The sequence below is a fragment of the Anolis carolinensis genome, chromosome 3 (genome assembly GCF_035594765.1).
Source record: "Anolis carolinensis isolate JA03-04 chromosome 3, rAnoCar3.1.pri, whole genome shotgun sequence".
Taxonomy (NCBI): domain Eukaryota; kingdom Metazoa; phylum Chordata; class Lepidosauria; order Squamata; family Dactyloidae; genus Anolis; species Anolis carolinensis.
The window spans coordinates 222,134,266-222,150,593 of record NC_085843.1 but is presented as its reverse complement, the minus strand read 5'-3'; the positions used below and the strand labels follow the sequence as shown (position 1 = coordinate 222,150,593).

Below are 16,328 nucleotides of genomic sequence, written 5' to 3'. Positions count from 1 at the left end.
TCCAGCAAACACCACACTGGATCAGCCTTGGTATAGTTGGTTAGTATAGATTCACCCTTGGCAACCTTTAATAGAAGTTGTTTTTGATGTTGCAAGGACAAACCTTAAACCAGTTCCAACTTTTAATCATAGGTAACAGCTGGAAGTTTTCCAATTACTGGTTATTTCACAAAGGGAAGACATCATTGGAATTATGAGAAGATTATAATCCTGGAGATCACACTTTAGCAAAATCATCTGATAGCTTTATATAAACTTCAAATGCAGTAAAAAAATAAATTATTTAAATGTTTTAAGAATAAAAAATGTTGCTAAATACTTCCTAAAACTATTCCTAAATGTCATTCAGAAGTATGAATGGCAGAGTATGCAAATCTACCATAAAATCTGAGCCTAGTTTAAATTCTAGTTGTTCACATCCATTTTATGGTCAGTTCAACTTACCACTGTAGGCTTGTTCCAGACAGTCTGTCGACAATGTTTAATTGCATTGCAATGAGATGCAGTTTGCACGTTTCGACACCATACCTCAGGACCTTTCGTACAGTCCTTCTGCAGGAGGAGAGGACTTGACAATGCTGTCAGAAGAATTAGAAAATATTAGATAATTTAGTTAACTCCAAAGGCAATGAGAAAATCTCAAATTTACAATGGAACAAGTACAATACTGTAGAAGGAAGTTACTGCTATTTAAATATGCCATAGAAAGCCACAACTGTATGCCATGCACCAAACTGAGCAGTTCTCTTGCAAAACCTCACAGTAGTGGTTTCTGCTTAATATTACTATAACTAATTAATAGTGCTTTAAGTCTCCTACATCCAAGACTCAAAACTGAGCAATATCATTACTGTTTTATTGTCTAGGTCAGAGCTCCTTAAACTTTTCCTTTTCCACTGAATAAATTTTTACATAACCTCGGATATATAGGTATATTTCCCCTTTTATGAAGGACAGATAAAGCATTTTCGGCAGAGTTCACTAGAAACTCTGCACACTGTTACTAACAGATTTGTATAAATGTTTAAGACAGGCACTAGGTGATGTTCAGAAACATTTTACTGCTGCCAAAATTTTTGAGACCCCATCATTGAACCAAGGGGAACTCATCTGGGGTTAGGACCTACAGTTTAAGCAGCAGTGGTCTAGCTTACGTAGCAATCATTACTTGAGACTAGAAGTAATACTGTTTTCTATTGCTGAAGAAAACAGAATAACTTCAAGCGCGGATGAGCTCCCTCTATCAGCTCCAGCTCCATGCGGGGACATGAGAGAAGCCTCCCACAAGGATGGTAAAAACATCAAAACATCCGGGCGTCCCCTGGGCAACGTCCTTGCAGATGGCCAATTTTCTCACACCAGAAGCGACTCAGGTTGCTCCTGACACAGAAAAAAAAAACTTCACGTACATCACCTCAGCCTGGGAGATTGTCAAGCATCAATTAAGACACTACCATTGCAACATTGAGGTGTTTGTGACTAATGAACTTTCAATTGCAGATAACTACAAGACATTTATGACCTTCAAGTATGCCATTATGCCAATCCCTGCATGTAACAAGGTAATCTGAGTAATGCATCTGGCAAAATATCAGCCCTTGGGTAAGTGAAACTTTTTCTAAAACAATGGCTTTAGGGCTACAAAAATAGCTGCTCAGAGCTAGGCAACATAGAACTATATGCCAAAACATCTGGAATTTGTGAGCCCCAAAACCAAGTCTTCAAATGGTCTTAGGGGCCTAAGGACCTCAGTGATGATCGAGCAATGACAGCAAACCTTTTAGAGACCGAGTGTCCAAACTACAACCCAAAAACCCACCTATTTATCACAAAGTGCCAACATGGCAATTTAACCTGAGGATTTCATTTAGAAAAAACAAATCATACATTAGCATTTCTTTATCTTAAAATAAAAACACAATAACAGAGCTTTCAATGATGCAAACAACTTTTTGTTGAAAGGTAAAAGTTTGCGTTTAGCATGCTCTTAAACAATTCATGTGATTGTTGCTGTTTTATGCATGCTGATAATTTGCCTAACATTGGCTCAAACCTTTTATGTTTCAGAGCAAAACATGTAGTACTTAGGTATCTTTTAGTCTTTTTGTGGTGTCAGATTTGATGTAATTCAAAACTGAAAACAGCTTCTCACAAGCATAAGATGATCCAAACAATGTAAGGAAAGCAATCCCAAGTGCTTTCATTGACTAAAAATTATTTGGCAGAGAATTCCACATGTTAAGGATTTCATTTTCAGAACCCTGCTGTTGTTTGTTATCCTTCTATCTTCTCAATTGTTTCATGCAGGTCATAGAATTTATTTTTTTCCAGTTAGAGAGCTTTCTTGAAATTCCAATAGCTCCATTACAGATGAGCTTCTAGCGGGAAACAAGGCAGGGCCAGTGGCATGTACAGGGCTGGCACTGCAAAGTCTGTACTGTGGCCCAAGCACTCTCATCCCCTCCAGTTATGCCACCCTGTGAGCTATGCTCCCCTCCAACCTAGCTCCTCTCCAACTCCACCACAGAAATCACCTTCGCCACACAACAGGCCCACAGAGTGCCATAGGTTCACCACCACTGATCTAGAGCCTGAATGTACTGATGACTATGTTTATTTTTATGGTTCTAATGTTTTTGTTTACATGTTGTTTGCTGCTTTGAGTCCCAATCTGGGAGAAAAGCTGAATAGAAATAAACAAATAACAGCTACAATTTACATTATTCGTGACATTAGAATTCAGGCTTCAGATGCAAATTAATGAAGGGGGGGGAGGTTTGGGCTCATAACACTTTACGTTTTCAGATTCCTAGCAATACATTTACTGATGTTACAAATGCAGTTGACAGATACATTCCTCAGATCTATTATCTCAAATTCTGGATCCAGGCACTTATTGTTTCCTGTAATAACCACATTATAAAGGCATTAGCCAAAGCAATTCGTTTCATGGATTGTACACTCAATTTTGGCTCAGGTTCTACATCATATGGTGTTTTTTCCTTTGTACTCTAAAGTGTAATATATAGGTTGAATATCTCTTATTCAGAATACCTGGGACTAGATTTATTTTAGATTTTAGAATACCCATATTTGCATGCATGTATCTAATGCATAATTTTAGAAATTGAATCCAAATCTCAGCAAGAAATTTATTTGTTCCATATATATGTTATATACATTGCCTGAAAGTAATTCTGCACAATATTTGTAATTATTTTGTCCAGTTTGTGTACACTGAACCACCAGAAAGCAAAGGTTTCATTATTTCAGCCATGCATGGGGACAATCTCAGATTCTGAAATTCTGAAGAAGGGATGCTCAGCCTGTGGTAAAGAAATTAAAGATGTAATCTACAGTACTTAGATCAATGAGACTTAATGTATTCAATTGATATCCCAATGGATTACCAACTGTAATCTTACATTTACTAAGAAGGCCCATTAAACCAGCTTCTAAACATTAATGCAAGCACACTGCACATCATCAATGTCTACTAGAATTATCCTTGCATATGTTTCCTTGTGTATCCTTTTGCATGCTCCCCATATTGTCAAATATAAATAGCACCTCACACTTCTAAGTCTGCAGCTACACTGTAGACTTAATGCAGTTTGACACCACTTTAACTGATATGGCTCAAAGCTATATAAGCTTTGGCAGCAAAGGCTAAAGACTATGTAAAACTACATTTCCTATGATTCCATAGTACTGAACCATAGCAGTTCAAGAACAGTAGAATTCCACTTATCCAACCTTCGCTTATCCAATATTCTGGATTATCCAACGGTTTGCCTTTTAGTAGTCCATGTTTTTGTAATCAATGTTTCCAATACATTGCGATGTTTTGGTGCTAAATTCGTAAATACAGTAATTACTACATAACATCACTGTGTGCTGAACTGCTTTTTCTGTCGATTTGTTGTAAAACATGATGTTTTGGTGCTTAATTTGTAAAATCATAATGCAATGTGACGTTTAATAGGCTTTTCCTTAATCCCTCATTATCCAACATTTTCGCTTATCCAACATTCTGCCGGCCCGTTTATGTTGGATAAGTGAGACTCTACTGTAGTGTCAAAAACTACATTTACAGTGTAGATGGACCCTGAGTCAATTTTGCTGTAATGGATTGTGTTCTGCAGCTTCATTTTAAAAACCACATTTCCAAATCTATAGGTCTCATCAAATTCCTATGCAAAAAGGAACTTTTTCACGTGGCAAGCAACAGCATGCCTTTATATGACCTCTTTAGGAGACTGGCTCATTCCTTCCTCATGTGCTATCCTTAAATTTTATTCATATATGCCTATTCCCAACCCCATGCACTTGTATTATTAAAAACTGAAGAAGACAACAAGTTAAACATGAGCCAGCAGTGTGATGCGGCTGCTAAGAAAGCCAACGGGATTCTGGCCTGCATCAATAGGGGTATAGCGTCTAGATCCAGGGAAGTCATGCTCCCCCTCTACTCTGCCTTGGTCAGACCACACCTGGAATACCGCGTCCAATTCTGGACACCGCAGTTGAAGGGAGATGTTGATAAGCTGGAAAGCGTCCAGAGGAGGGCAACTAAAATGATCAAATGTCTGGAGAACAAGCCCTATGAGGAGAGGCTTAAAGAACTGGGCATGTTTAGCCTGCAGAAGAGAAGGCTGAGAGGAGACATGATAGCCATGTACAAATATGTGAGGGAAAGTCATAGGGAGGAGGGAGCAAGCTTGTTTTCTGCTGCCCTGCAGACTAGGACACAGAACAATGGCTTCAAACTACAGGAAAGGAGATTCCACCTGAACATTAGGAAGAACTTCCTCACAGTGAGGGCTGTTCAGCAGTGGAACTCTCTTCCCCGGACTGTGGTGGAGGCTCCTTCTTTGGAGGCTTTCAAACAGAGGCTGGATCTGTCGGGGGTGCTTTGAATGCGATTTCCTGCTTCTTGGCAGGGGCTTGGACTGGATGGCCCATGAGGTCTCTTCCAACTCTACTATTCTATGATTCTAAGAAAAAATTAAGGTTTTTCAATATTAACTCCTGATGTGATCATTCCTATACTTTTATTTTGTAAAAAAAAAAAGCAGCATTCAGATGATGTTTTAAGTTGGGGTAAAAAAAAGATGAGGTTACAGGTTATGTTTAATTTCAAAGTATTTCAAAAGCACTGCTTCTCAAACTGAGGGTCCCAACCCCAAATGGAGTCCTCCTAGCATAATATTAGGGCCATGAAAAATTTGGCAACCGAAAAAAGTTTCTTAATGCCACCTAGACATTTACACAAATCTGTTAGCAAAAATGTGAAGTGTTTATTGTGGACTCCGGAGAAAATGCTTCAGTTATACTTCAGAAAAAGTTGCAAATGATTATTCAGTAAATTATTGATTTTTATACAACAGGGTTGCATACAAATTTATTAGGCAGAAAGACGCCACAAAAAAATTCTCAGACTGAAATGGGTTTCAAACGGAAAAATTTAATACAGTCCCAGCAAGGGTGACCAAAAATAAACTGAGACTTACTGTAAGTGTTTAAGCCTAGGTTATCTACAGTAGACCAGCAAGGATTTCCAACTCCCAAAAGTGAACAAATATTTTCATCTGTTCTAAATTAGGTTGCTAAAACATATACAGCCCGGGGGGAAAGTCCAGGTATGTGTTTGTTTACAAGCTTTGCTGGTAAGCAAATTCATGGGATACATTTGTGCAGGGATTCACCCTGTTCAATGTTCACATCATTGAGTCACTATTTTGTACCTGATTTCAGTTCTAACAGAGAAAAACAAGGCCAACTCATTTAACTTCTGCTCAGCGCTTTCCTATAGGAATCCATTATTACTGAGGGGATACTGGATTAGATCAGCCCTTGATTTGATCTAACACAGCTCTCTTAGTAATGACAGAATAAAGTTTTTGTACTCCAAGTCAATATGACTCTACGAAAGTATATGGTTATTACACAGACTACCTTAGACTGCAAACACAAATCAAATGGGGAAACCTGGTTACCTTTTAATGAAGGCTAGAAGTACCCTCTAGAGGCCAAAACTTGAAGTATACTTCATCTACAGTAGGGTCTCACTTATCCAACATTCGCTTATCCAACGTTCTGGATTATCCAACGCATTTTTGTAGTCAATGTTTTCAATACATCATGATATTTTGGTTCTAAATTCATAAATACAGTATTTACTACATGGCATTACTGCATACTGAACTACTTTTTCTGTCAAATTTATATAACATGATGTTTTGGTGCTTAATTTGTAAAATCATAACCTAATTTGATGTTTAATAGGCTTCTCCTTAATCTCTCCTTATTATCCAACATATTCGCATATCCAATGTTCTGCTGGCCTGTTTATGTTGGATAAGTGAGACTCTACTGTACTTGTAGTGAAGCTTTCACATGCTTCAATACACAATATATAACATTGATTAGAACCTAATTGAAACCTGAATTAAGGTTATAGATACAAGCAAGATGGCTTCTCTAAAAATACAGAATAATTGCATTCATTTTTATATCAGCTTTTACAAGAAGGTTCTAGTCCAGATAATACTCCAAACTGAATTAGAACAGCGGATAGAGCCAATGTTTTATCTGTGAGACACAGTAACAGGAAGGTCTATTCCTATGTTATGTGATGGTTAGCATTGTTGTTTCACCTGTTACACAGAGACTGAAACAGCATGATTAGGAAACAACTGGTTCTGTAACAGAATGATAATTAATTCTTTAGAAATTTGTTTCAGAATTGAAAGGATGCATTAACTATTTTCAATGTACTGTAGCTGTTTTTGAGCTAGAAGCTCCCAGAGTCCAATATAGTGAGATAATTAATGAGGAAGGCAGAAAGATTAGCAGAGAACTCAAAATGGCTTATGTGTCAGCAACTCAGTTCCTACAGGACAAAAATATTTCTAATCAAAATCACCTCTAATAGCTGACATATACTTTCAGCAAATGTTCAACTAAAGGGAAGTACGTAAACATCCATATTTAATCAACTAGTTAGCAGTGTCCCCCCCCCAGAATTTCTCCCCCCAGAATCCCTAAAACCCCCATGATTTCAGGCATTGCTATAATGTTACAATATAATACACATAGCTAGGTCATCCACCTGTGTGACTAAGCAGAATTTTTTCTTTTCTCTTGAATCCAGTTCTTTATGAGAGCACTATCCAAAAAGCATGTTAAGAATGCTACTGCGCAGATGACAGCAAGAGATCCAATCAGGTACACATGGCAGATAAATATTGGAAATGGGAAATCTGACAAAAGCATTGCTTTTCCCTGTGGCAAATGGGGTAGCCCTATCCTGGCAAATTTAATACTAAATTGTGATTAGAAAATTCAAACTGGGGGGGGGGGGGGGGTTGCCTCTGTGGGTCAGTAAAACTGCAAAGATGTAACCCACCAAATATAGAGGCAAATGTAATGGAAGGGCAGTGGCTGTTTACATTCCCCAAATCCTCAAACATAGGATTATATAATCTGCTTTAAGTGGTCAATTACCATGCTCTGCAACACTCATCCTTATTCCTCGTCCTCTCTATCTCTAATACGTTTTTTCCAGGTCCTAAATCCTATATGTCATTTGCACATGCTCAAAAAGCCTCCTGGAGATCTGGCAGCACTGTCCTAACAGAATTAATCTGCTATACTGCCTTCTGAGCATGTGTGAAAAAAGAGGGTCGCAGGAACAGAGTGTATTAGCTAGAGAAGGCAAGTTGTCTGAACATGAACTTTCCAAGGTTAAATACAGGAGGCCCTTTCTGTTAAAAAGACCTCACCCCCTTTCACATATATGTATCTAACTAAGACTCCTGGAGCTGCCTAAATTCACAGCCTAAAGCAACTAAATTATAGAATTCAGTGCACAGAGTACATATAATCTACTGCCAGTCTTCTGATGCAACCAAGTTTTGCTCACATAGTGGGACTACATAGGAAAACAGGTCACACATATTTTCTCCAAGCACAACATAAAACTGAGTTGTCAGAACTTGAAGCTATTCTAAATAAAATTAGGCAACTCTTCTTCAGTTTATGTCCATACCAAACACTGCTAATGGTTGCTTAAATATCCTGTGGGTGATTTGAAAACAAAAGGTGGCATGTGACTCTTTTCTTTCTACTCTCCTGCAGATTCTCCATCTCATGATAAATACGAACTGTCCCTGACCATATGTCTGCCCTGGTTCCAAACAATACCAGAAAAAAGTGCAAGAAAAGATACACACCTGGCCCGTCACATTCTTGGCATATTTGTAGATTTGATTATTCACAGGTTTTGCCACTGCCCCTTTGAAGTTTCTTCCCTTCTATCCTGAACCCCAAGCCACCACATTCACATTCACCCAACTGCCTTGGGTTTGATGAGGGGGGGGCACAAGAGATCACCACAGGTACCACCAACTGTCTCTGAAGGTGGTAGTTCTGTAAGTTTTGGGAGGCATTGGCCAGGGGATCATTCCATCTTCCTCAAGGCTGATGCAGCTGTGTGGTGCTCGAGGGGGGTAGAGCACCAGCTATCTCCCTTGGCAACTACTTCCAAAGCCAGATGTTCTGTGGACTTTGGGAGGCACTTGGGACAGGGCAGTCAGTGGGGAGGCCACAAGAGGTGTGCAGGAATCTGGGTCTTTTCCCTCACTCCTCTGCTGGTCTCACCCTCAGCTGCAACCTCAGACTTGGGGGCATTACTTGGCCTTCCTGCCCCTCTCTCTGCCCAACAGCCCTCCTTGTCTCTCTTCCACTACCAGGGTGCATGTGGAGGTGTTAGGTGCAGAAGAGGGAAGGAATCTGGGACAGCAGCTGGATCAAAATCAATAGGCCATTCTTCCTCTGATGCCTGCTGCCTCCATCTTGATAGAGAAAGAGTTGAGCAAGCAAGGAAAATCAAAGCAGCAACAAGCAGAAGCAGAAGGGAAAAGGTTCAGTTTCCTGTGAAAACCTTGAGGCCTCCTCTGCACTTGTCCAGTCATCCTCCTTCCTTTCACTGTGCCTGGTGCCTTCATGTGCACCCCTGCTGCAGGAGAGGGAGGCAAGAAGGCTGCAGTAAGGAGCAGCAAGATGGTAGTGACAGTAGCACCCTATCTACCCTCAATGGCCCCTTGCTACCTCAAGAGGGTCCTGGAGATGTCTAGATTGTTCACATTAGTTCTCTCCACCCCTAACTCCTAAGAATGTGAAGGGCTGCATGTAATTCAATCAGTGCATTAACTTCAAAGAATCAACTGTTTAACAGATATATAACCAATTTAATAAGATAGAAATTTCACCCAAAGAACTATGGAATTAACTCAACTATGTATTGTGGAAATTATATCCGTTCTCTCCTGATTTTTATAAGCAAGACAATGAAATAGCTTGCTCACAGAAACCCGAAGTAAACATACAGGACAAATCCTGCTTGTACATAATAGGTTGCTTCTTTGTCTACTTAAAATCTATGATTAAGGTGCTGTTATGAGGAGTCACGAAGCTGAGGCTACATCTAACTTCAGAACTACCTCAAATTTGGTAGCTGCATTTAGAAGCAAGACTTCAAAAAAACCCAAAAACCCAAGGGATCTGTCCAGTAAATGGTTTATTACAGCTGGAAGTAACCTGCCTATGGTTTCAAATATATCTGGGTTCACTTCATTCAGAATGGCATTTGGATGGAAGCAAGTATTCTATTATTTCTTGCTAAAGTGTCTCCCTTTCCCCAATTCTTGCACCATCCCACCAATTTCATTAATCTAGAACAGTGTTTTTTAAACTGTTTTCTCCAGATGTTTTGGACTTTAGCTCCCAGAAATACAAGCTGTTAGGAATTATGGGAACTTAAGTCCAAAACATCTGGAGGAGCATCGTTTGAGAAACTCTGATCTAGAGTTGTGTCTCCCAACCTTTGGTCCTCCAGTTGTTTTGGACTTCAATTCTCAGAAATCCCAGCCAGCTCACCAGCTGTTAGAAATTGTGGGAGCTGAAACCAAAAATACCTGGAGGACCAAAGGTTGGGAACCACTGACCTACAAAAGGCTTGCGCAACCTGTAGCCTTCTAGGTGTTTGGGACTCCCAACTTCCAGAAGTCCTAGCCAGCTTGCCCAAAAGTCAGGAATTCTAGGAGCTGAAGTCCAAAATACCTAAAGGGCCATATGTTAATGCAGCTGTGGTCTAGAGTCACCAGCGCTGATCATCTTCATTCAGGTACCTTTAAAAGGAGTTTCACAATAAATGATGGTTACATATCTCAAAGGTCTTACTTATCTATTTTGGATTTTGTCTTAGACATTTGTAATTTTTATACTTCTGAATTGCAAGCAGGACCTGTTTTTTGTAGTCCATACAGAGGAGCTAGTGGCTCATTTCAGTCTGCAAATACTATGAATTAAGTTGAAAATAATAAGGCTAAGGAAAGTCTGGGCCACATTCTAAAAAGGAATACACAGATTTAAGGAAGACAAAAAAAAACTACTAACAGATCTGTCAACAATGACTAATAAATGTCCCCCCCCCCCCCCACTACCAATGAAGTCGACTGAATTGTACTTGGTGGCTGATTGATATTACTACCGCTGTATTAACTCCTGTTTTATTGTCTTACTGTGTTTTGTTTTTTGTATATTGTGCAATGTATTTATGCTGTAGTTTTTGTAAATTATGCTGGTCGGGCCTTGCCCCATGTGAGCTGCCCCGAGTCCCCGTGGGGAGATAGTGGCGGGGTATAAATAAAGTTTTATTATTATTATTATTAAATGGTAATTCCATAAACAGAGCAGAGTAGAGAAGTGCTACTCCAAACAATAGCCGATGAACTGGTACCTCTCTGAGAGCTATCAGGTAGCCACAAAGTTTCCAACAAAAAAAAGGGATTAGTCCCCTTCTACACAGCTGTATAAAATCCACATTATCTGCTTTGAACTGGATTATCTGCCTTGATATTCTGAATTATATCTCAGTGTAGAAGGGCCCATAGTTATAGCAATCAGGGACAAACAGAGTGCCAGTTACTGTTACCAGAAAACAAATGCCAACCCCCACATCAGAGAGCCTAAGATGCATAAGAATGCAAGACAGAAACAAAGAAGTTCATAAGATATTAACAGGACCATATTTATTTGAGTAATGAGATGGGGTCAAGTTTTTTTCCTCTTATAACAGAGTGGGTAGGAAGAAGTCGAATTTACTTTTTAAATGTTAATGGTGTATATTGAGAACATAAGATAAGTTTAACATAGTCACCAACCTTCTTAATCATATAATTAGGTCTTACATGGCTAAATAATTAAATAATTTAATATTTAAATGTAAAATAAATATACAAATATAAATTATTAATAATTATTAATAAAAAGACAGAGAGAGCAAGAGGACTGGTATAGTGTTCCTCTCCATTTGTGTGGCCAGATACAAAACAAAACAGATGCCTATGGTGCAGGGGAAGGTCTGGCAACCTTGCACTCAGCACCAGATGTTGAGAAGAAACACGGAAATGTGGGTTACCATTTAAACCATATTCTGGCCCCTGGGGGAGAAGAGTGGTATATAAATTAATTAAATAAATAAATAAAATAAATAAATAATAAAAGCCATGGCTGCCTACAGAAGCATGGAAGGGACCCCAAGGACCATCCAGTCCAACTTTCTACCATGCAGACTTTTATGCTATGGATACACACTTTCCTTTCCTTTACAGGTGTAAAGGAAGAGAAAGTATACTGTGGATCCATAGTACTAAGAACCCCTATGAATGTGTATAGTCAAAACTGCCATTTATTCCCCCCTCCCCCCCCCCTCTCTCTCTCTCTCTCTCTCTCTCTCTCTCTCTCGGGATGGAAAAAGGAGGGGTGAGGGGGGAAAGGAAATCACCAAGATATGGATTCAGAGGGTAGCCATGACACGAATGGCCAGTCAGCTGCCTTTTATCCTCTCTGTGTGTGTGTTGAGAGGGGGAAGGAGGCACACCCAATAAACAAGCATGTCTCCAAGGCCGTAACTGTGCAAGAGAACCATAAATATGTATTTCAGTATGTGTGTGTGAAGAAGAGATACCAATTCTATTTTCTGGAGAGAGAAAAAGGGTGCCTGAAGAAAGGAGGCGATTACAGCAGGGACAAAAAAACCTGAGGTATTGCTGATATATAATGCTATTTTAAGGGAGTAGAAAAAAAGTGCAATTGGTTTGCTTCACGGCATAGAGGAATATGGCATTACATGAGTTTTAACTCACATGTTTTTAATTTATATTGCTATGCTAATTTTATGCTAGTTGTCAACAGTTCATGTTTTAATGTCTTACATTATTAGTTTCTCATTTGTTGAGATTCATGTTCATATTTTTTGTTTGTAATTGTCTTGATTTTACATGCTGTATGCTGCTTTGAGTTCCATCATGGGAGAAAAGTGCTAATAAATAAATAATAACCAACAGGCAATGAATGTAAGGCTCGTAGATTAGTTCTTGTTATGTGTTTAGATTTGTATAGGTTAGGATAACTGCTTTAGATATAGTTTCATTAGTTGTTGTAATCTAGTTTTACATATTAAGAAAAACTTTGGGTGTTATTTAACTTTATAGGGGAGGAGTACTGTATTGTTCTTGTTCTCCGTGGCCCCTTCCACACAGGGGCCCCTTCCCATATTTTCTGAATATATGGCAGTGTGGACTCAGATAACACAGTTCAAAGCAGATATTGTGAGATTTTCTGCCTTGATATTCTGGGTTATATAGCTGTGTGGAAGGGCCCTGTAACTCTTAGGGCCCTATATTCCAGAATCTGATCCCAGGGTTTCTGCTTTAAACTGGATGATATGAGTCTGCACTGTCAAATAACCTGGGATAAACAGAAAACCTGGGATCCTCACATATAGGGCCTGTCTGGAAGGGCCTTTGGCATGTTTTTAGTTCGGTACTTTAGAATTTTAAAAAATGAAATGAATACCACCACCCCCCACCACCTCCCCCCCACCCCCGAGGCATCACTGTATAAAAACAATGATATCCCAATTTTTATCTCAATGGAGATGTAAAATGGCTCACAACGTCTCAAAAAGTGCAGTTTAAAATCAACCCAAATATCAAAACTGATTTTAAAAACAAACAAACAGTCAATTAAAATCCCTTAAAACAATTTAAAACGGTGAAAATACTGAAAATAGGTCTTAAAGAGAAAGCCAGAGAAGCTTTCTTTTTAAAAAACCTGACTGGGGGGGGGGGGGGAGGCAAAAAGGCAAAGGGCCCTTCCACACAGCCATATAACCCAGAATATCGAGGCAGAAAATCCCACCATATCTGCTTTGAACTGGGTCATCTAAGTCCACACTGTCATAGATTCCAGTTCAAAGCAGACAGTATGGGATTTTATTCAGCTGTGTGGAAGGGACCAAAGAAAGGGGGGGGGGGCTGTAATGGCTGCCACAAAGAAAAGGGAAGGGACTTTGTAAATTTTATTTGCAATAACAACAACAATAATAGGTGCATTTCGGAGTTCTTCCTTCTGCTGTGCTCGGGAGCTGCCTCAGGCCTCCAACCCGGGCTCCCTCCTCGTCCTTTGCCCCAATTCCACTACAAGGACGGGCCCAGCTCCGCCAAGGGCCTCTCCCTCATTTCTTCTTCCCCTCAGGGAAGCAAAGCCTTCCTTACCCGCCGCCAGAGAGCCAAGGAGGAGCACGGAAACAATGAAGCACCGCATTTCGGTCTTTTCTCTCAGGCTGCGCCGTCTGCAATGCGGGAGCGTCAGCTGACTGACCGCCTATATAACTGAGGCCGGTGGGCGACCCAGCTAGCCGCGCCTGCGCAGTGGGGAGACCGGTAGCCGCGCGAGGCTAAACCTCCCTCACCCTGTTTATTTGAAAGCGGGAGGGGGGGAGGGAGCGAGGGGGGGGGAGCTGTTGCGCAGACTCAGTAGCGCGGAAAGAGAAAGGAAAAAATGTCACCCCGAGCCCGCTTGCGGAGCGATTGTCGCTGTGCGCATGCGTGCCTCACCCCCCTGCCCTGCCCCGCCCCACCCCAGAGAGGTCTGCTGACACTGATTCACCTCAAGGCAGAGAAGGAACTGGTTGTGTCATGGCTTATCTGACTGGGGAAAAGAGAAGGGAACAGGGACAGAAACTGTACTTTATATGCAAGCAGTACTTGGGTCCTTTCCACACAGCTGAATAAAATCCCACAATATCTGCTTTGAACTGGGTTATCTGAGTCCACACTGCCATATCTCCCAGTTCAAAGCAGATCATGTGGGATTTTATTCAGCTGTGTGGAAGGGGCTTCAGGCAACCAGTTCAAAGCAAGTATTGTGGGATTTTCTGCCTTGATATCCTGGGTTATATGGCTGTGTGAAAGGGCCCTAAGCAAGGTCAGTCAGCCCTGGCTTGTACTCGTCTGGGAAATCCCAAGGAATACCAGGTGTTTGTAGGATATGGCTGGATCTCCACTGCCATATAATCCAAATTATCAAAGTTTTGGATTGAGTCTACACTGCCCTATACAATCCAGTTCAAAGCAGATAGTCTACATCAGGGGTCTTCAAACTTTTTAATCCGAGGGCCGGTCCACAATCCTTCAGACTGTTGAGGGGCCGGATTATCATTTGAAAAAAAAATACAAACAAATTCCGATGCACACTGCACATGTCTTATTTGTAGTGCAAAAACAACAACAAGAAGAACAATGAAAGAACAATACAATATTTAAAAATAAAAACAATTTTAACACAACATACATTTATCAGGATTTCAATGGGAAGTGTGCTCCTGCTTCTGGCCAATGAGATAGTCAAGTTAATTAGGATTGTTGTTGTTGTTGTTGTTGTTGTGTACCTTTAAGTCATTTCAGACTTTGGGCGAGCCTAAGTCTAAAATGTATTTATTTATTATTTATTTATTTACTGCATTTATTTACTACATTTGTATCACACCTTTCTCACCCCAAAGGGGACTCAGAGTGGCTTACAAATTATATGTACATACAATATACAGTAGAGTCTCACTTATCCAAGCTAAACGGGCCGGCAGAAGCTTGGATAAGTGAATAACTTGGATAATAAGGAGGGATTAAGGAAAAGCCTATTAAACATCCAATTAGGTTATGATTTTACAAATTAAGCACCAAAACATCCTGTTATACAACAAATTGGACAGAAAAGGTAGTTCAATACGCAGCAATGTTATGATGTAATTACTGTATTTACGAATTTAGCACCAAAATCACGATATATTGAAAACATTGACTACAAAAATGGCTTGGATTATCCAGAGGCTTGGATAAGCGAGGCTTGGATAAGTGAGACTCTACTGTATTATATTATTAGCATAGCACAATATTAGCATTATATATTACTATATTGAACTATACCACTATACTGTAATATTATTAGTAATATTATTTGTAACATAGAATACATAATTAATATTATTATATGGTATTATTATTAGTGTTATATTGTATTACATTATAATATTATTATCAATATTATATGTATATACAATATATTATATTATAAAACTGAGGGCGGGGGCCAGGTAAATGACCTCGGAGGGCCGCATCCGGCCCCTGGGCCTTAGTTTGGGGACCCCTGGTCTACATGTTATATGGCAGTATAGATGGGGCCAGAATTCCAGAGAAATCATAGAATTGGAAGAGACCTTGTGGGCTATCCAGTCCAGCCCCATTTGGCCAAGGATGTTACGGATTGATGATGATAAATGGAAACTCTTACGTGTGCCCGCGATCCAGATTCACCCACAGAACAATAATATGCCACTCAGGTTTCCAGAACAAAAATACAAGAACTTTACTGATTCCAAGAGATCAAAAACAGTATTTACAATGGTCCCTCTGATCACTGACAGAAGTCCATAGTCATAAATAGTCCTTTCTCAGTCCACAAATCTGCTTCAGAGAAGAATACAGATGGATCTGGACCAAATTTGGCAAAAATACTCAATATGCCCAAATGTGAACACTGGTGGAGTTTGGGGAAAATAGACCTTGACATTTGGGAGCTGTAGTTGCTGGGATGTATAGATCACCTACAATCAGAGAGACCCTTGAACCCCACCAATCATAGATTTGGGCCAATCTTCCCATACAGAACCCCCAAGACCAACAGAAAATACTGGTCTTTGGTGATCCCTCTGAACCCCTCTCACGACCCCCCCCCCCCCCAGGGATCCCGGCCCCCAGGTTGAGAAACGCTGTTCTAGAGTATTACTCCCCTAAGAAAATCATATGAAATTCATGGGGTCACCATAGGTCCACAGGTGACTTGAAGGCCCCTTCTACACTGCCATAAATTCCGGATTATCAAAGCAGAAAATCCATATTATCTGAGTCTACACTGCCATA

The 16,328-nt window shown here is 40.1% G+C and overlaps 1 protein-coding gene across 1 annotated transcript in view; it reads right to left on the bottom strand.

Moving 5' to 3' along the window:
• The window catches only part of LOC100567906 (prosaposin), a 31,575-nt gene extending 17,762 nt beyond the window's left edge, over positions 1 to 13,813 (bottom strand). The window contains exons 1-2 of the mRNA XM_008106634.3: positions 13,626 to 13,813; positions 445 to 578 (exon numbers count right to left, since the gene is read on the bottom strand). Coding sequence (XP_008104841.1) covers positions 445 to 578; positions 13,626 to 13,674 — 183 coding nt within the window. The 5' untranslated portion in view covers positions 13,675 to 13,813. The remainder of the gene's footprint in view (positions 1 to 444; positions 579 to 13,625) is intronic.
• Between the last annotated feature and the right edge of the window lie 2,515 nt (positions 13,814 to 16,328).